This window comes from Podarcis cretensis (genome assembly GCF_951804945.1).
Source record: "Podarcis cretensis genome assembly, chromosome: 8".
In the NCBI taxonomy this organism is placed as follows: domain Eukaryota; kingdom Metazoa; phylum Chordata; class Lepidosauria; order Squamata; family Lacertidae; genus Podarcis; species Podarcis cretensis.
The window spans coordinates 66,553,701-66,574,083 of NC_137177.1; the positions used below are offsets into that span (position 1 = coordinate 66,553,701).

The 20,383-nt window shown below is 44.7% G+C and overlaps 1 protein-coding gene across 3 annotated transcripts in view; it reads left to right on the forward strand.

Moving 5' to 3' along the window:
- Nucleotides 1–497: 497 nt before the first annotated feature.
- The window catches only part of RNF207 (ring finger protein 207), a 32,919-nt gene continuing 13,033 nt past the window's right edge, over nt 498–20,383 (forward strand). The window contains exons 1-11 of one of the 3 annotated variants that reach the window (XR_013841595.1): nt 498–1,216; nt 3,188–3,378; nt 6,100–6,229; nt 7,406–7,550; nt 8,503–8,584; nt 15,711–15,786; nt 16,600–16,725; nt 16,919–16,965; nt 18,399–18,471; nt 19,122–19,190; nt 19,769–19,837. Coding sequence is in view for 2 of the 3 variants with exons in the window: in XM_079986938.1 (XP_079843064.1) it covers nt 1,052–1,216; nt 3,188–3,378; nt 6,100–6,229; nt 7,406–7,550; nt 8,503–8,584; nt 15,711–15,786; nt 16,600–16,725; nt 16,919–16,965; nt 18,399–18,471; nt 19,122–19,190; nt 19,769–19,837 (1,173 nt within the window). In the remaining variant the exon portion in view is untranslated. The remainder of the gene's footprint in view (nt 1,217–3,187; nt 3,379–6,099; nt 6,230–7,405; nt 7,551–8,502; nt 8,585–15,710; nt 15,787–16,599; nt 16,726–16,918; nt 16,966–18,398; nt 18,472–19,121; nt 19,191–19,768; nt 19,838–20,383) is intronic. The other 2 variants (XM_079986938.1, XM_079986939.1) reach the window with 2 other exon arrangements.

Below are 20,383 nucleotides of genomic sequence, written 5' to 3' on the forward strand. Positions count from 1 at the left end.
AAGAAAAGTGTGTGTATTCAGCAGAAATTGATACAAAAATTGTGTAAATCGGGAGAAACCAATGCTGACAGGTTTTCCTAAGGACTTGTGGGGCTGGGTGGGTTGGAAATTCATGTGGAAATATTGCCAATGGATATGTGTAGATGTCATGGACTGAAGACTGGAATAAAGAAACATCTATTGTAAGCCTTTGCCAACCTGCTGCCTTCCAGACGTTGAACTACAATTCCCAACAGCACCAGTGGCACTGATGGGAGTTGTAGTTCAGCATCTGGAGGCATAGCTGTCAACCTTCCCTTTTTTTGCAGGAAATTCCCTTATTCTAGCGCCGTTTCCCGCTGCTTCCCGCTGCTATCCTGGATTGTTAGATATCCCTTAGCCTGTCCCCAGGACAGGTGAGGCTGCTGATCCCTTATTTTCAAATCTGAAAGTTGACAGCTATGTCTGGAGGGCACCTGCTTGGAGAAGGCTGATCTACCCATAACCAGTGACTGTGCATAGTGTCTACCTGTCTTACTCCTTTGAAATGGCCATTCAACTTGCTAATCCTCGTGGCCTTTGAAACACGGAGGGAGTTTGCTTTGTTTCCATCACATGGGCACTTGATCTGACCTTGAATGAACCTTGACAGCGGTGGCGAATGAGAGAGAAAAGATTTTGACGTGCTGGAGAAGGGAAGCAGACCGTCAGTCGATAGACATTTGCGCTTGCCTCTTAGTTATCCTGCTTTCCCAGAGCAACAATCCCAAGGGAGCTGGGGGAGCAGACGGTTTTCTAGCACTTCCTGGGAAATGAGATACAAGAGCCGATGAACTTTTTGCTTCTTCAAATTTGACACGGCGTCTTCTCCAAAGTACCCATACTTACTGAGCTTCTGCAGAAGAATTTATGAAGTCTGTATTTGTTCTAACGCCATGGGTGCACACCTGAAATTTGCCTACTGTCTTTCAGAAGGAGGATTATTTTGCCATTGTCTCAGCAGAAATTCTTGTCCAGGAGGGCACGTTTCCCCTCACGTTACTACAATTCTAAACAGGTGGTAATTTGTCTTATGCACTGGTTGGCTGAAAGCTACAGCAATTTTGAACTGAAACAAGTGGGGAGGTGGAGGCAGCAAATCGATCACTGCAGAAGTGGGCAAAGTGGAGAAGACCGAAGGAAAGCCAGAAAAGGTAAGACATTTCTGCTCTCCACCCAAAAGAACAGCATGGCAGAGGTGAGATCATTTATAATTGTAATTATGACACCCACTCAACTGATGCAGGCCTAAATTCATAGGGCCATCGCCAATGTTAGTCCTCCTCAGAATAATTTGTGTCCATTAATTTTGGTGCATGGCTAAATTCCTGGATGGAATTCTCCAAACTTACAAAAATTCTAGGTAGGAAGGACTCATACAGGCTCAATGGCTGATAGGGTTTCCCTTAGATCTATTTATTCCTCAGTGTGAAGTTGCCATTCTGCCACGCAGTTGGGGAACAACTGACCTAGTAGGAAAGGAAGAGCTCTGGTATTTTCAATTTGCTTAATAGCATGCATCCAGAACATGATGGATCACTATCCACAAAGCCCTCAAGACTTTTCCCCAAAACAGCTGTTTCAGAATGAAATGAAGGGATTACCATCCACTCTTGAAATATTACCCTTTCGCTGTCCGTTCGTCCTTCACTGGTCTTCGCAGCCCATTAATCCATATTAATTGTAAAGCTTAAGACAAAGCAGATCATGGTTGTGTTTTCCTCACATGGGTGGTGGCAGGGGGGCGGGATGAACACGTATGTACTATAATGTGTGAAAACTGCACACAAGTGTCAATATTGCCTCTGTTTATACATGGAAGCCACATCACATCATGGCTCCCCAAACGTGTACTTGCAACTGGACTTGCAAAATTTTCACACATTATTTGCACACTTTTGTTCTCTGTCCCTGTGGAGGAGAAAATCTTGTGTGTGAATATGACTTCTTCAACCAGGCATGCTGGTATCAATTCCACTGTATTTCTGGGTTCTACCAGCAGAGGTCACTGTAGAGCCAATGAAACCGTTGCAACCTAAAGAAGAAATTGCCAAAGTACGGTATACCAAAACCCCAAACACCTTTCAGTATATTTTCTTCAGAAATTAAAATATGATTTCTGGTTCCCCAACCTTTTAAAGTTTTCAGTGATCAAAAATTGGAAAGCTGGAAGGACTTTGGATTCTGTTTGCTGCTGGATAGCAATGTGCATAAATAGTTTTTCCTTTCAAATCACTCTTTGATTACTACAGTGGAAATATGTCTCAATTGCTACCTCATTTCCTCTAGCCAGAAGCAAGCAATAGAAAGCCTTTGCACACACTTGTGATCCTTATAAATGTGTGTGTAACTTGCTATAAATACACGCACTCCCTACTGGTCTTAGAGAATACAATACTTTAATAGTTCAGTGTTGATACACAGTGGTGTGCTGCAAGAGAACACATAATGTGCTGTGAGAAAAAATTGAAATTGTTAAAAGCTCCTCTGAGCCCAAAGCACCCTAGCAGCACAGGATGCTGCCTGCTGTATCTCTGCATGAGCCACTGCTCTGGGATTGCTTCTTTTGAACCTGGGTGCCTACCCAAATCAATGACTCCGGCACAAACACTAAGGATGGTCTCCTCTGAGGGCATGCAATTGTTAAACTCACACACCCTAAAAGCAGAGAGGTTTATGAGTGGGCCTCCCATTCAGAAATAAAACTCACCTTGACTATCAATTGCTCCAGGGGGTAGGACCCAGACCAATGGATTCAACTTACAAGAAAGGAGATCCCAGGTAAACATTAGGAAGGATTTTCTGGTGGGAATAGCTGTTCAGCAGTGAAACAGACTACTTCAGAAGGCAGTGGACTCCCCTCCACTGGAAATTTTTAAGCAAAGGTGTGTGGCCATCTGTCAGGGTTTCTTTAGCTGTGATTCCTGCATTGCAGGGGGTTAGACTAAATTCATTCAGATGTTTGGGAGATTCTGTAATAACTTTGACAGGCCAATGTTGAATTGGCAAAAGGGATGTGTAGGCTTTGAGCTCACACAGAGCTCTTCGCCTTTCTGCTTCCACAGGACTCTTTGCCTGTGCAATTCAAAAGGGCTGCTTCTTGTTCTGTGGCCAGTCACCCCTCTAGCCTCTCCAGTAACCTTCTCCTCGCTCGCCACTACCCTTCCAGATGTCTGGTGGGATTTTCTCCCCCTTGGAGAACCTCTGCGACCTGGACAACGCCAACTGCCACCCGCTGGTCTGCTTCCTCTGCCACGAGCAGTATGAACACCCCTGCCTCCTCGACTGCTACCACAACTTCTGCGCCAGCTGCCTGCGGGGCCGCGCCATCGAGAGCCGCCTGACATGCCCTCTTTGTGGGTAAGGAAGGACCATCTTGCTCCCCTACAGTCCAGAAATATTTGGGTGATGGGATAAGCACCCCTTTTTACCGATGGGTTATTGTACTTCTGCACTAGCCTGGTGCCATTTTGGAGCCCTTTGGGTGTTGCAAGAAATGCTTGTACAGTAATTTGAGAAATGCATTAAATAAGTAAAGGTTGGTGTGCTGTGAGCCCAAAGGTTCTATCCACAGAGGAGGCTGCCCACTGCATCTCTGCATGATTCATTGCTCTGACCTTGCCTCCTTCCAACCAGTTTCCATCCAGATACTACAGATATCCATCCAAGCAGCAGGATATGGGCATCTTTGGGAAAGACATGCAAGATGGGCAGAGCCTGCAGGTTTTGTAGGGCCCCTGGGAAGACCCCTCTAGAGCACCTCCTCCATTTGTGTGTCTGCCTCCTCCTCACCCCTATCATCACCAGCTGCTCTCCTCCTCCTTGCTTGCCAAGCAGAGACCCAGTGAGCAAGCCGGCCATTGCATCTACTGCTCTGCGTTGTCTGTATTTTAGAAACCTGCTGCTAAGTCTCTCGTTTTATGCTGCTGTGAAAATCTGTTTTATTACACATTTCTTATTATTGCAATTGTATTTCTACAATTGCCTTGATGTTTATGTTGCATAGTACAGTATTATGTTATGTAGTGACATTGGTACTGTCATGCTGAATGCTCACTGGGACTGGTAGGGCAGAAAGCAAGGAGTACAACAGTAGGTGGCGCAATAACCAAAGACAGGAAGAAGTTGAGCCCAGTGACAGGTAGAGCTAGTTCATTGTATGTACCAGGGGTGGGCAACCTAAGGCCCATGGGCCAGATGTGGCCCAATCGCCTTCTCAATCTGGCCCGCGGACGGTCCAGGAATCAGCGTGTTTTTACATTACATGAGTAGAATGTATGCTTTTATTTAAAATGCATCTCTGGGTTATTTGTGGGGCATAGAAATTTGTTCAGTCCCCCCCCCCCAAAAAAAATATAGACCTGCCCCCCACATGGTCTGAGGGACAGGACAGTGGACCAGCCCACGGCTGAAAAAGGTTGCTGACCCCTGGTATGTACCTTTTGTCCCTATCCTCTTCTCTGTTGAGTTCTACAAGGGCAAAACCGAGACACGTACAAATTTGCAGTATTGTGCTAGAACTTTAGGGTTTTGTAACCCTGGGGCAACAAATCACCCTTTAAAAAAGCATCAAGCTTTCTTGTGATTTGGAAAGCAGCAGGAGATGCACTGAAAAGTGTGGGATGAACAAATGATCAAAGGGGGGAACTGTATGAATACGCCACTAGCAAATGCACACCGGACAAATGTTCCCTGTGTCATCTCCCGGCAAATAAATCAGAACGGGTGTTCAATAAACATCATCCAACCTCCGTGCCAACTTTGCACAAGCAAACCAGAACATTGGCTGAATAAACATATCTTGTGGAGGGGCCCTAGTAAATCTCTCACTAGTGTGAGCCAGGAATAGAGTTTGGGAACTAGCAGAAGAGGAATGAGGCATTGACTTCCTAAAAAGGGAAGCCGTGACCAGGCTAATGCCTGGCCTTTGTCTTCAGTTGTAAGACACCCATATCAGGTTTGACCGTAGCTGCCAAAGGAATCCAAGGCTTTGTGATTAACTGCTAGGGACAGAAACTGGGAAATAGGAGGGGGTTATTAGGGTCCTCTTCAACATTAAGAAGAGCCCCATTTCCCCGCTTTCGGGGTGAGCAGTGTCAGTTTGTCTGTTTTCCCCTGCCTCCCCCCCCCCACTGGAAACCAGGGTGCAAATCCGCACTTCTCTAGCCTCTGAAACATGAAGCCTCCCATCACACAATGAGCTTCAGGTGTGAACAGCTGCTGAGCTGAATGTCTCCCCTTTTAGCTCCCGTGGAATGCAGTTTGGCAGCAGGAAGGGAGGAAAGAGAGAGATAGAAAGCCCGCCTTGGCCAAATCAGGCAAAGGCGTGCAGCAGGTGGGGGAGACAAATGCAACCCACCCATTATCTTTTTGTAAAACACTCCAAGGGGTTTTTAAACAATCAAGCCATGTCTACATGTTATGAAATAAATAAAAATAAAATAAAAATAAAAATAGTTAAAGCTTGTTCATTTACACACCTGGTTTTCCTGTCCATAAGGAAATCGATCTTATACCTGTTTGCTGAGAAGCAAGTTTCATTGTGTTCCATGGGGATTATTTCCACCCACTTAGCTCTGAGGGCTCATCCAAAGGTCCCTTCCTCTCGTGCATTTGTGACGAGTTACTCTCAGGATGCTTTTGGAACAGTCCTATGTGATCAACACCTGCATATATTTTTGGGACAGTCACACTGCTTCATTTCCAATCAGTGCATAACCCATAATTTCCTGCTAAAGTCCTATAATGTTAAATACAACAAATATTCTGGGGTTTTGCTTCTTTGCCTCCCTCTGGGTGGCAGTAATGTGGTAGCACTGGGAGGCACCGCAGAGCAGAATAAATCCACCACAAATGCAGCATTATTCTGTCATTAACCTTTTTAGCTGTGATTCCTGCGTTGCGGTGGGTTGGAATAGATGACCCTTGGAATCCCTTGCAACTTTACAGTTCTGTGATTCTGTGTTGCAGAAAGTGCCCAGACCACACTGTATCTCAACATCCTTGCATGAGTCTTCCTATGTTATTTTGACATCGTCCTTCCCAGGGCTTCCTCTTTCTCCCTGTGTCTTCCCTCTGCAGCCACCAGTCCATTGTCAGGGGGAATGGCCTCCCTCCAGAAGACCGGCTCCTGAAGTTCCTGGTGGACAGCTCTGGCGATTGTGAGGAGGAAGTCCAGTGTGCAAATTGTGATCTGCAGAGTACAAAGCAGGTAAGCAGAGAGGGCGGCAAAGAAGGCCTTTGAAGGTCAAGACCAGTGTGTGGGATTCAGCCAGAACTAGGAATGGGCCCCTTTCATTTTCTTTCCATTTCTAGTTTTGTCCAGTCTTTGTTTAGTTCTCCACATTTCCACACCAGTGTGCAATTTTATTTTATTTTTTTTAAAAAAATCCTGAAAATTCATCAGCTTTTTAGTGTGCATTTCTTCTAATACTACACCTGCCTGTAAGCAATTCTGCATACTATACACATTTTTTGCAAGGCCGTTCTCCCAAATATAATGCATTTTTGTATGTTAATCTCACTTAATATATGCATTTTTAACATACCCCTCAACCATCCTACTAAGCAGGACATCCCGGAATTACAGAAGCCATCCTGGGATGCCCCATTTTGGCTTCCATGAGAGCGTGGCCCCCAAAAGACACACATCCCGATTTTCCTGTGCAGCATCTTGGAGGGTATGTTTTAATGCTCACTTTCCCCTAGTCCACGTATTTCTGTACTCGCTTCTTGGCTGGAGAACTGCATTGTGAAATTCAGAGAAGTGGGAATTTGAAAGGAGATCTGTGTTTTTGTCCAAAAGTGCAAGTTAGGTAAAGCTAAAGGGACCCCTGACCATTAGGTCCAGTCGTGACCGACTCTAGGGTTGCGGTGCTCAACTTGCTTTATTGGCCGAGGGAGCCGGTGTACAGCTTCCGGGTCATGTGGCCAGCATGACTAAGCCGCTTCTGGCGAACCAGAGTAGCACACGGAAACACCCTTTACCTTCCCGCTGGAGTGGTACCTATTTATCTACTTGCACTTTGACGTGCTTTCGAACTGCTAGGTTGGCAGGAGCAGGGACCAAGCAACGGGAGCTCACCCCATCACGGGGATTCGAACCGCCGACCTTCTGATCGGCAAGTCCTAGGCTCAGTGGTTTAACCCACAGCGCTACCCGTGCAAGTTAGTTAGGCTCAAATGGAATTTCTCCAGCCTTTTCACGAAAATCAGTCAAAAACTGTCAAACTGCTGTTTTAAAAATTGCCTCTGTGTTGCAATCTATGCTGCGGTGCACATCCTGGGGCACCCACTGTTGCCACTGAATAAAATGTTCTGCCAGTGTGTGGTGGTGGACCAGGCATGCCAACCAGAGCTTTGCCCTCCAACCTCCCACCTCCCCCAGGACTTGGACGCCATGTATTTCTGCAATACCTGCCACCAGCCTCTCTGCTCCAAGTGCCGCGAGGAGACCCATAAAGCCAGAATGTTCTCCCGTCACGAGATCGTCTCCCTGACCAAGCGTATCAAAGACATCCACAAGAAATGTTGTAAGTGTCTTTCCCATAAAGGTAAAGGTACCCCTGCCCATACGGGCCAGTCTTGACAGACTCTGGGGTTGGTGCGCCCATCTCACTCAAGAGGCCGGGGGCCAGCGCTGTCCGGAGACACTTCCGGGTCACGTGGCCAGCGTGACAAAGCTGCATCTGGCGAGCCAGCGCAGCACACGGAAACGCCGTTTACCTTCCCGCCAGTAAGCGGTCCCTATTTATCTACTTGCACCCGGGGGTGCTTTCGAACTGCTAGGTTGGGAGGCGCTGGGACCGAGCAGCGGGAGCGCACCCCGCCGCGGGGATTCGAACCGCGACCTTCCGATCGGCAAGCCCTAGGCGCTGAGGCTTTTACCCACAGCGCCACCCGCGTCCCTTGTCTTTCCCATAGCCTTCCTTAACTCTCTGGAAGCCAAACCTTAGGAGAAAGGATCGAGGGAGTTGGGTTTGCTTAGTTGAGAGAAGACTGAGAGGGGATAGGGTAGTTTTTTCTTCAAATATCTAAGGTCCATTACATGGAAGAGGGAGCAAGCTTGTTTTCTGCTGCTTCTTTATAACAGAATGCACATCTAGGAATAAATTGATTCAAATTACAGGGAAGGAGATTCTGAATAAACATTAAGAACTTTTCAATAGAGCTGTTTCTATTTACAGGGCATGTCATAGAATTAAAGAATTGTTGAGCTGGAAGGGACCCTGAGCTCAACTTCCATTAATTGTAACAGTGGTCTCCCATCCAATTTGAAACCACACCAGATCCTGCTTAGCTTCACAAGCATGCCAGCAGCTTTATTGCTGCACCATGAGGAGGTGGTTCAATAGAGCTGTTTGATAGTAGAATGTGCTCCATCAGAAGATGATGGACTCTCCTTCGTTGGAGATTTTTTCTTTTTTGTTTAATTTCTTTTTTTATATATTTTAAGCTTAAAAGTGACACCTGTGTCTCTTCCAGCACTTCACGAGGAACTCTACATCATGTTCTCAACAGAGAAAAAGTCCATGCTCTGCATCAACTGCTTTCGGGACATGCCCGTGTGAGTTGCTGTTATTTCATATCTGGCCATGGCTTTTTGCAGCAAACAGGAAGAGAGGTCCCTGCTCTGAAGTGGAGCTTAGCATCTAGAGGGGTTCTCCAGATATTTTGAACTGCAATTCCCATCAGCCTAAGCCAGGCTGCCAAAGTTTGGTCTAAAGACTGATAGCAGGGAGAGAACAGAGAAAGGACAAAGCAGTAAATGACAAAATATGCTGCAATGCAGATTTAAATTTCAGTGCATCTGGGGAGAAGTTGAAGACTTCATGGACCAGGGTGGGGGTGTTGAAGAAGTGAAAAAGAGGGAAATGGCACCACATCCAGGATCTAGGAGGCTATTCCAGGCATCAGAGGATGCAAAACAGGTGGTAGGGTAGCCTGAGAGAATGGGAAACCCAGGAAATTTCTTCTTAAGGCTGCCTCCAGACTTTTGTTGCTACTTTCTGGGGAGTGCAGTTCATTCACATACTGGCAAATTCAGGCTGCACAGCTACAGTTGATTAGGAGCACTTGTGTAACCAACCCACTTCCCCAAGAGACTGTGATTTTTTCCAGTAAGCAATAGGAAAACGGGAAGGGTGGGATAAGAACTACCTCTGACACAAGATCATGGAACCTCCCTGCAAACATATCAGGATGAATGCACAATTAACAGGTCATCTGGAAGTACGTTTAATGTTGTTGGGTTGGTATTGTATAAAGGCAAAGTAAAAAAAAGGGGGGGAGAAAAAGCATTTCGGAAAAAACAAACTGAGATAATGGAATTGATAAATGAATATCATGATTTTTTAAAAACAACAACAACATCCAAAGATGAAAGCTTAAGAGTTGCCCGCTGAACCCTGATGGGTTTGACACACACATCTGCAAAGGAAGCATTGCTACATTTATATAACGTGCATAATGAGCCAGTGGAACTCCTTGCCACAGGATACCCTTTTTTAAAAGAAAGAAAGCGGTCATGTTGTGGATGACAAAGACTTAATATTCCTTAATAGCAAGTTTTGGTCCATTTAGCTTAGTATTGTCGACACTGACTAGTAGCAGCTGTCCAAGAATACAGACTGGGAGCTTCCGGTCGGCGCCAGCGCTTAATGGCGGTCCGAGCCTCGAGCTCCGAGGCAGGACTGCTCCGTTAGTTCGGGTCTTACCCGCTACGGCAAGCGGGGGACCCCTAAAATCACAGGCGCGGAGCCTGTGAACAAAGGAGATTCGGTGGGCACCTTTTGCGCCCCCCGGTACTGTGAAGGAGCCTTTTTAAAGGCTTCGGAGCGGCATCGGGGTAAGCGCGGTGCTGAGAGTCGTCACCCAGCTAGCGGAGTGAAGCCGCGTCGCCATGAGCGGAGAGCGCCGATTCCTTCCTGCAATTGGAATTTGACTACAGCACCCGTGAGTAAGATTGAAAAAGTAACGGGACATTAAAAAAGAAATTTGGCTGAAAACGGGAAAGGCAAAAATTAAGGAAGTCTGCCTCCCCGGAACTGCAGAAGAGATAAAGCAACGAAAATCAAGCTGCACTTAAAGGGAATCTTTCTAATTTTTTTAAGCTGTCAAACTGACATCGGACTTAAAACCTCCCCCCAGATTGGCAGGAGAAGGGGGGAAGGGATTGGAACGTTGTTAACCTGCTGGAAAATTAATGGAAAATTAAGATCTTCCATTGCCAAATCCCCCGGGGTCGGGCTGCCCAAATAAGACACCGGGACGTGGACTGTCAAACTTTGAGAAGTGGGGGTTTGTTTGCAACAAAGTTACCGGACCTTAGACGTACCCTGTTGCATTTTGGCCACATAGAAAATAGAGACATTACAATTTGGATATTGGAAACTTCTGGCTACTGTTATACTTCCTTGCCTCTTTGTTTTTTTTCTATCTTTGCCATTTGGATACAATTGAATGCTCCCTCTAGAGGGTTCTATGTGAAACTGTTGCACTTGGAAAAGTAACAGTGGGATTTTCCACTTGGGAATCAACTCTGTGAAAACGACCTTGAGGATATGAGTGCCCCTACAGAAGAGATAGTAACAAGGCAGAAAGCAAAACAATCTCAGAAGAAAAGGGGCTCTATATCAGGAACTGCAGCTGTGCAGGAAAAAACACCAGCTTCTATGGATCCTATGACTCAGGCACTACTTAAAATAAATCAATCCCTGGAAGCATTGACAAAGCTATCGACAGAGAATTCTAAAAAATTAACAGAGTTGACAACAAGGTTGGATGTGAATACAGCTAGTGTTAAATCTAACACAGATTCTATAAATAGATTAATTCAGGAAAATTCAGAAACACGAAAGATTGCAGAAAGTGCAAAAACAACGGCTGAAGAGACAAGGGAAAAGTTTGGGCCTATTATTAAAAAAGTGAATGAGCATGATGCAGCCCTCTCCTTACTGGAACTTCAACGTAAAGAGAAGAACTTAAAATTTAGATTGGTGCCTGAAGGGGAAGGGGACAACCTTGTGAAATTTCTTACAGAGAACATCATAACTTTTTGGCAGGAGGAATGGGAGGAAGACGAGGAACTTGAGATAATATCAGCCTTTCGACTGGGTAGAAAGCAGGATAAAAAACCAAGGGACTGTCTAATTACACTGAGATCAAAAGAAGAAAGAGATAGAATATTGAATCTGCATTATCAAAAGGCATTGGTGATCCAAAATTGTCAGATACAGATTTTTAAGGACATTCCTAAATACATTTTAGAGGTGAGAACATATTACAAAAGCCTAGCAGACCTGCTGAAGAAAAACACTATACCATTCAGATGGGAGTTTCCACAAGGATTGTCCTTTAACTTCAAAGGAAGGAAGATTAAAATAAAAACAATTCAGGACAAAGAACAATTTTTGGAGAGGTACCTGGAGGATCTGCAGAAAGGAACTGTGGAGGAGAGGGAACCACCTGATATAGCAAATTTGTCATTTGGACTTTCACTACCACCATCGGAGGAAGAGCAGAAGCTTGGAGCAGTTGGAGGAACAGCTACCTAAATACAAAATGTCTCTGCAACTCCTTAGTTGGAACTGTAACGGTTTGAACCTCCCTCGGAAAAGAAGACAGGTTTTTCACATTTTGAAGAAAGAACAATTAGACATAATATGTTTGCAAGAAACCCATATTGCCAGGATACATAGGAAATTACTGATAAATAAGAGACTTGGTCAAGAATTTATCTCATCAGACAAAGTAAAGAAAAGAGGTGTGGTGATCTATGCAAAGGAAAAGTGGGCTCCAAAATTGATATTTAAAGATGATCAAGGAAGATACCTGGCAATTGAAATACAAATTCAAGGAGAAAAGATATTAATTGTGGGAATTTATGCCCCAAATGAAGGGAAGGTCGAATTCTTTAGGAAGTTGCATGAGACATTAGTTGACTTTTTAGATTATAAAGTCCTAATGATGGGAGACATGAATGGAGTTGTCTCAACAAACATGGACAAAGCACAGAGACAAGTGATTTCAAAAGAAGGGAGACTACCAAAGATCTTTTTCGAAATGACTGAAACAATGGACTTGATTGATATTTGGAGAATAAAGAACCCTCTAGAGAGAGAGGGAACTTTCTTCTCTGAAGCAAAAATGACATGGACAAGAATAGACCAAATCTGGATTTCTAGCAGTCTGGCGTCAAGAACAAAAAAAGTAGAAATATGCCCAAAAACGTGCTCCGACCATAATGCGGTGAAGATGGAGATGAAACTAACAACAACTGGATCCTTTAGATGGAGAATGAATGACACCCTATTTAAGGATGAAGAGATCCACAAGAAGGCCCTTAAAACATTAAAAGATTACTTTGAGATCAATAGGAAAACAGATGTGGAAAAAAGAATAATTTGGGACGCAAGCAAAGCCGTGATGCGAGGTTTCCTGATTCAACAAAATTCTATTAAGAGGAAGCAACAAAATGAGAAGAAGGAAAAAATTTTAGAAAAAATAAAAGAAGGAGAGAAGAAGTTGAGGTCTAAACCAAAATCCCATGAGATCTTGAGAGAAATAAAGTTCTATCAGATGCAGTACATGGAGCTTATGAACCAACAAATAGAATGGAAGATAAGGCAAATGAGACAAAGAACTTTTGAATCAGCGGATAAATGTGGGAAACTTCTGTCATGGCAATTGAAAAAAAGGCAGAAAATGAATACTGTAACAAGTTTAGAAATGGATGGAAAAATTATCCATAAACCCAATGAGATCAACAATTGTTTTCAAAGCTTCTTTAAGAAATTGTATGCACAAGGGTCAATTAACGAGCAAGAAATAGAAGAATTCATCAGAAAATACGGTTTACCAAAAATCTCAGAACAAAGTAAAAGGATCTTAAATGAGGAAATAACAGAACAAGAAATAGAGGGTGCCATTCAAAATATGAAATTGGGAAAATCACCAGGACCAGATGGCCTGACGGCCAAATACTACAAAATGTTGAAAGAATGGTTGACACAACCATTGAAGGAAGTTTGCAATGAAATTTTGAAGGGGAAAAAGGCACCTGAATCGTGGAAAGAGGCTTTCATCTCACTTATACCGAAAACAGAGACTGAGAAGAACCAGGTTAAAAACTACCGCCCTATATCCTTACTCAATGTGGATTACAAAATTTTTGCAGACATTTTGGCAAAAAGATTGAAAAGAGTTTTAGCAGAAGAGATTCATAAGGACCAAACAGGCTTTCTCCCAGGTAGACATATGTCAGACAATGTGAGAAATATTATAGATATTTTGGAGCTGTTGGACGTTGACATTAATAGGAAAGCAGTTTTGATTTTTGTGGATGCAGAGAAAGCCTTTGACAATATTTGTTGGACCTTTATGAAAAAGAATCTCCAAGGGATGGGGGTAGGCCAAGGTTTTGAAAACGGTATAGGTGCAATATATTCTCAACAAAAGGCCAAATTAATTGTAAATAATGTGGTAACAGAAGAAATACCTATAGAAAAAGGTACACGACAGGGTTGCCCAATATCCCCTTTGCTTTTTATATCAGTCCTGGAGGTATTGTTAAACATGATCAGAAAGGACCAGTTGGTTAAAGGAGTTCAGGTCGGAGTTAGACATTATAAATTAAGAGCATTCGCAGATGATCTAGTATTGACTTTGCAACAGCCAGACATCAGTACCAAAAGAGTATTAGAATTAATTGATATATTTGGTCGAGTAGCAGGTTTTAAATTGAATAGACAAAAAACGAAAGTGTTGCAAAAAAATTTAACAATGGAAGAAAGAGAGAGTTTTCAGAATGAAACAGGCTTGGAAATAACAAAAAGGGTAAAATACCTGGGGGTAAACTTAACATCCAAGAACGTGAACTTATTTAAGGACAATTATGAAAAATGTTGGTCAGAAGTTAAAAAGGATTTGGAAATATGGTCAAGGTTGAAACTTTCCTTGTTAGGCCGAATCGCTACCATTAAGATGAATGTATTGCCTAGAATGTTGTTTTTATTCCAGACGCTGCAGATTGTGGACAAGATGGAATGTTTCAAGAAGTGGCAGAAAGATATATCAAAATTTGTCTGGCAGGGCAAAAAGCCCAGAATTAAATTTAAGATTTTAACTGATGCAAAAGATAGAGGGGGGTTTGCCCTGCCGGACTTAAGACTTTATTATGAATCAGCAGCTTTCTGCTGGTTGAAACACTGGCTACTTCTTGAGAACACTGACATTTTGGACCTGGAAGGGTATGACAATAGTTTTGGTTGGCATGCATACTTATGGTACGACAAGGTAAAGGTGTATAAAAGTTTTAAAAACCATATTGTAAGGAAAGCATTGTATAACGTTTGGATTAGATACAAAGATTTGCTGGAAAGTAAAACCCCTAGGTGGGTGTCACCAATGGAAGCTAGGGAAGTAAAAAAGCTTAATATGGATTCTAAATGGCCAAAATATCATGAGATTTTAGAATATGATGGCGAAAGGGTGAAACTTCAGAGTTATGAGAAACTAAAGCCTAAGGTTCGAGATTGGTTGCATTACCATCAGATAAATGAGACATTTAAACAGGACAGGAAAATAGGATTTCAGAAAGAGAAGTCAAAATTAGAAACAGAACTGTTGGAATCCAATACTAAGAACTTATCAAAAATGTATAACTTGCTGCTAAAATGGAATACACAGGATGAAACGGTGAAATCAGCTATGATTAAATGGGCACAAGATATCGGTCATGATATTATGTTTGCTGACTGGGAACAGTTATGGACCACCGGTATTAAATTTACTGCATGTAATGCATTAAGAGAAAATATTATGAAAATGATCTACCGATGGTACATGACCCCAGTCAAGCTTGCAAAAATTTATCATTTGCCTAATAATAAGTGTTGGAAATGTAATGAGACTGAAGGCACTTTCTACCACCTTTGGTGGACCTGCCCAAAGGTTAAAGCTTTCTGGGAAATGATCTATAATGAAATTAAGAAGGTCCTTAAGTGGACTTTTCCTAAGAAACCAGAGGCTTTCCTCTTGGGCATGGTGGGCCAAGTGGTGTCAAGGAAGGATAGGACTTTCTTTATGTATGCCACTACAGCAGCAAGAATTCTACTGGCAAAGTATTGGAAGACGCAAGAACTACCTACTCTGGAAGAATGGCAAACAAAGGTGATTGACTTTATGGGACTCGCCGAGATGACGGGCAGAATCCGGGACCAGGGGAAAGAGACAGTGGAAGAGGACTGGAAGAACTTCAAAATATATCTTAAAAATAATTGCAAAATTGAGGAATGTTAGGATGTCAGGGGGTAAGAAGTAAAGAATTGCAGCAGTAAACAAAAAAACTTAAGAAATTTTTATGAAAGGGAACTAAGATAATGGACTCAAGGGTTGCTAAAGAATTATTAAACAAGGATGCAGGGATGGGGAGGTATGGGGAAGTCAAAGAAAGAAGGGTAAGAACCGATGAGTATGATGTGATACTGTTTTACATTGTTCTTTATTATATGTGTGGAAATTAATAAAAATTATTATAAAAAAAAAAAAAGAATACAGACTGGGGACATATCCAGACCTTCCTGGAGCTAGGGATTGAACCCAGGGCCTTCTGCATGCAAAACAAAATACTTTGCCACTGGCCCACAGCACTTCCCCTCTGATACCTCCTTCTCTGGTCTTTCCTCCTCCAGGGAGAGTCGAGCGCATTGCATCGATATTGAGACTGCGTATATGCAGGGCTGTGAGAAGCTAGACCAGGCCGTGATGGTAGGTATAAAAACTGAAGAGGTTTCACTGAGGGGGTGGGGGTGGGCTGTGGCTGGGAGACGCTTTATCTTAATGCAACCTGGGCAGAAGCATCTGGTCACCGTTATTGCTAGATCATCTTGAAGCAGGCCCAACCTCCCTGTTTTTTAAGCCAATTGGCAATGGCAGCCTTCACCTGATGATTTAGATTACAATTCCCATCAACCTCACTGTGCTTGCTGGGACTGATGGGAATCGTCCATCGTTTCTGGAAGGCTGTGGATTTGGGAACTGATACAGTTGTGTGACTGGTTTTCCTGGCTAGGACACTTAAGGCATCTGTTTTGTGAATGGGCTCCGGGTTGAGATTTGGGTGAAGGAGCTCCGAATACAGTAACAGAATGTACATCTAGGGACCTTTGATGTAAGTTGTTTTTAAAAGGCGAAGGGGGGTAGAATCAGTCTTTGCCAACCTGGTGCCCCCAGATGCTTTGGACTACAACTCCCACCCTCTGTGCTAACTGGGGCTGACAGGGGCTGGTAGGACCCAAACCAATGGATTCAAATGACAGGACATTCAGACAGGAAGACCGTCAGAAGGCGGTGGACTCTCCTTCATTGGAGATATTTAAGCAGATGTTGAGCGGCTATTGTCAGGGATTCTGGAGCTGTGATTCCTGCATTGCAGGGAGTTGGACTAGATGATCCTTGAAATCTTTTCCGATGCTGCAATTCCATGATTCTTAATTTTGCCCTTTCCGTGGGGTCTGCTCTGCTCCCCTACTGATAACGCCTGCGGTTTTCAACACTCGCCTTTTCTGCCCTGTGACTCAGGCTGTAAAAGAGCTCCAGACATCCACCAGGGAGGCAATAGTGCTCCTCAAAGCCATGATCGAGGAGGTCCGCAACAGCGCAGACGAGGAGGAGACATCTATAAACTCGCTCTTCAGCAGCATGCAGGTGAATTGAGGCCGGGAAGGGTCACTTGCAGCCTTGGTGCTTGAGTCTGCCTGCAGGGGGCGCTCTCTGAGGCAGCAGCCTACCCCCTAGAAGCCCAGTTGTGGTGGAGGGAGGGAGGCTGCCTAGCGCTTGGTGTGAGGAACAGTCCATATCTCTGTCTGTCTGTCTGTCTGTCTGTCTCTCTTTTCCACAGGAGAAATTGGCAGAGCGGAAGAAGATGCTTTTGAAAGTCGTTCAGAGGTAAAAGTGGCCCTGTGCTCAGACTCCCTGTCTGGTTTTTTCCCCCGTTGGAAGAAAAGATGCAGGAGTGTCTCGGGGCTTATCCAAACAAAACTTTAGTATAACGACAATAACCCACACAGACCTTGCTCATGTGTTGTGAAGGATTTATTCAGGACAGATAAAAAGAAAGGACTTCTTCATGCAGCACATAGTTAAACTTTGGAACTTCCTCTCACGGGAGGCTGACCTCTGTGAGAACAGGATGCTAGACTTGATGGGCCTTTGGCTTGATCCAGCAGGGCTCTTTTTATGGAGGTCTATTGTCAAAGCGGGACGCGGGTGGTGCTGTGGGTTAAACCACAGAGCCTAGGGCTTGCCGATCAGAAGGTCGGCGGTTCAAATCCCCACAACGGGGTGAGCTCCCGTTGCTCGGTCCCAGCTCCTGCCAACCTAGCAGTTCAAAAGCATGAAGTGCAAGCAGATAAATAGGTACCACTCCGGCAGGAAGGTAAACGGTGTTTCCTCGCCAGAAAGTGGCTAAGTCATGCTGGCCACATGACCTGGAAGCTGTACGCCGGCTCCCTTGGCAAGTAAAGCGAGATGAGCGCCGCAACCCCAGAGTCGTCCGTGACTGGACCTAATGGTAAGGGGTCGCTTTACCTTTATTGTCACAGCAGAACCTCCATGCCCAGGGACAGCCTACCTCTGAATACCAGATAATGAGGAGCAACAACTGGAGAGTGCTCAGGTCCTGCTTGCAGGCTTCGCATAAGCATCTCGTTGGCCACTGTGAGAAGAGGATGCTGGATTAGATGGGCCATTGGCCTGATCCAGCAAGCTTGCCTTATGTTCTTATCTTCTTAAGAGATTTACTGGAAAGTGCTGCCATCCCCCTAGTCTCTAACCTCAGTCCTGTTTTTATGGACAGGTATTAAGAGGAAATGGGACGCGGGTGGCGCTGTGGGTTAAATCACAGAGCCTAGGACTTGCCGATCAGAAAGTCAGTGGTTCGAATCCCCACAACGGGGTGAGCTCCCGTTGCTCGGTCCTTCTCCTGCCAACCTAGCACTTCAAAAGCATATCAAAGTGCAAGTAGATAAATAGGTACTGTTCTGGCGGGAAGGTAAACGGCGTTTCCGTACACTGCTCTGGTTCACCAGAAGCGGCTTAGTCATGCTGGCCACATGGCCTGGAAGCTGTACGCTGGCTCCCTCGGCCAATAAAGTGAGATGATCACCGCAACCCCAGAGTCGGCCACGACTGGACCTAATGGTCCCTTTACCTTTTATTAAGAGGTATGGAAGTTTCTCTGGCTGCTTCAGATGCATTTTAAATATCATCGATTAGCACATTTCAGGTTCATTCCCACCTCTCTAACTGTGGAGCTCTCTCATTTTGTGCATAAGCAGCCTTATAATAGGATCATTATTTTATATTATTGTCATTTCCAGCCAGTATGAAGAAAAGGAAAAAGCTTTCAAGGAACAGCTGGCACACTTGGCATCTTTGCTGCCCACCCTACAGGTAAAGCACCTGAGTCGGGAGGGTGACCATTCCTTCCCCCCCCCCCAAAAAAAGGAAGGCTCTCTGCACATTAACAGTAATGTGGCAGGCAAGAATTCAACAGGCACAGTCACCATATTTCAGCCCTGCTTACCTCACAGGATGCTTGTGAGGACAAAACGATGGGTGCTTCCTTGAGCTTGAGGTGGGGAGGGTGTAAATTTGAGTAAACAAACAAAAATACACCCAATCTGAATGGCAGAGAAGACGAGAATCCCACTTTCTATATTTGCATTGCATTATATTTATAGTGCACCCTAACCTTCAAGGTCAGGTAAGGTACCATCGTCCTCGTTTCCTAAAATTATATGTCAAGTTTTGCCAGAGTTTGGAGGCACTTGGAAGTCTCATGAGATTAAACGTAGAATGGCAGGTTGTGGTTGGACTGACACCAAAATTGAGTGAGGTTTAGGTCTTCATGGAAGCCAAGCAGTCTAAGGTGAGGGAGTCCTGTCTCCCCACCCCAGAGGGGAGGAGGCATATATAGCCTGCTCAGTGGTGAGAGAAACGCCCTTTGCACATGCTCAGAGGCCCTCTCGATTCCTCTGCTCCAAGTACTCATAGTTTTGGTATTTGCACAGGTGTCATGTTTCCTTTCTTCTCCTCTTCAGGTCCACCTGGTGACGTGCTCTGCTTTCCTCAGCTCTGCAAACAAGGCTGAATTCCTTGATTTAGGCTATGTAAGTCATCACCCCAAATTCAAATAACACCCCCCTTATCACAGCTGCCTCTGTGGGTACTCAGATGAGGTGCAAAGACCTTCTTGTGAGTTTCCAGGGCAAGAAAGGCACTCTGCAGATGCTCAGAAGCACCTGGTGGTTATGAATCTTTGTACTTCTATCAAGAAAAAGAGGATAGAGCCCTGCCCCAAGGAGCTTACAAACCAAACTTTGACACAGGGAAGACAAGGAAGGAAATGGCAGCTTGAGGATCAGGGGAGAAGATGGTGCATTTAATTCAGCTGTGTAGACATAGCAACAGCAGAGTTTGGGGGCTCAGAGGTTATGCCAAGGACTCTGGTGTTTTGAGAGCAGTTAGAAAGAAAGAAGTAGCTAAGGAGATCATAGAACTGCAGAGTTGGAAGGGGCCGCATCTAGTCCACCCTCCTGCAATGCAAAAATCACAGCTAAAGAATCCCTGACAGATGGCCAGGTGGTTCTTGTTCTTGACCAGAAACAGTCATGGGGCAGGGACTGCTTTCACAACGGAGGGCGGCATTTCATAGAACTGACCAAATCATCCTCAATTCTGTTTTCAGCAACTGATGGAGAGGCTGCAAAAAATCGTCAAGCTGCCCCATCGACTGAGGCCCTCCCAGACGAGCAAGGTACAAGTTTCTGCTCTTCCCTGCTGAGCCCACCCAACAACTCCAGGCACCCAGAGAGCATTTGAGCAAATGTTCACCCACCTTTCCCTCTGGGATCATGCCTGTTTCATCTATCAGTTCTTCATGGGAAGGTCACCCGGCAAGCCTGGAATATAGTCTGTGCCATGAGGTCTAGCAGCACACCTGTAAAGCCAAATTTGGGTGTTTGCTTTAACTCCAGGTTCTGTACCTGAGGCTTTCCAGAGTTTTGCGGGAGACAAAGATGAGGCTGCCTACACACCATAGGTGTGTCTTCACAGACAAGACCCTCTCCTGGATTGCACCCCCTTTCCACAAGCCTCTGAGAGAGAAAGAACTATCAAAAGGGCCCCTCTGCCAAACACAGGCTATAGAACGATTGCAAGGAAGGAGGCACGTCTTTGAGATATTGCTGAGTCATTTAGCTTTAAATACCAACGTGAGCACCTTGAATTGGGCCTGGCAACCAACTGGCAAGCAGTGCAGTTGTTTTTAAACAGGGGTTATATTGAGATCCAAACAGAACCT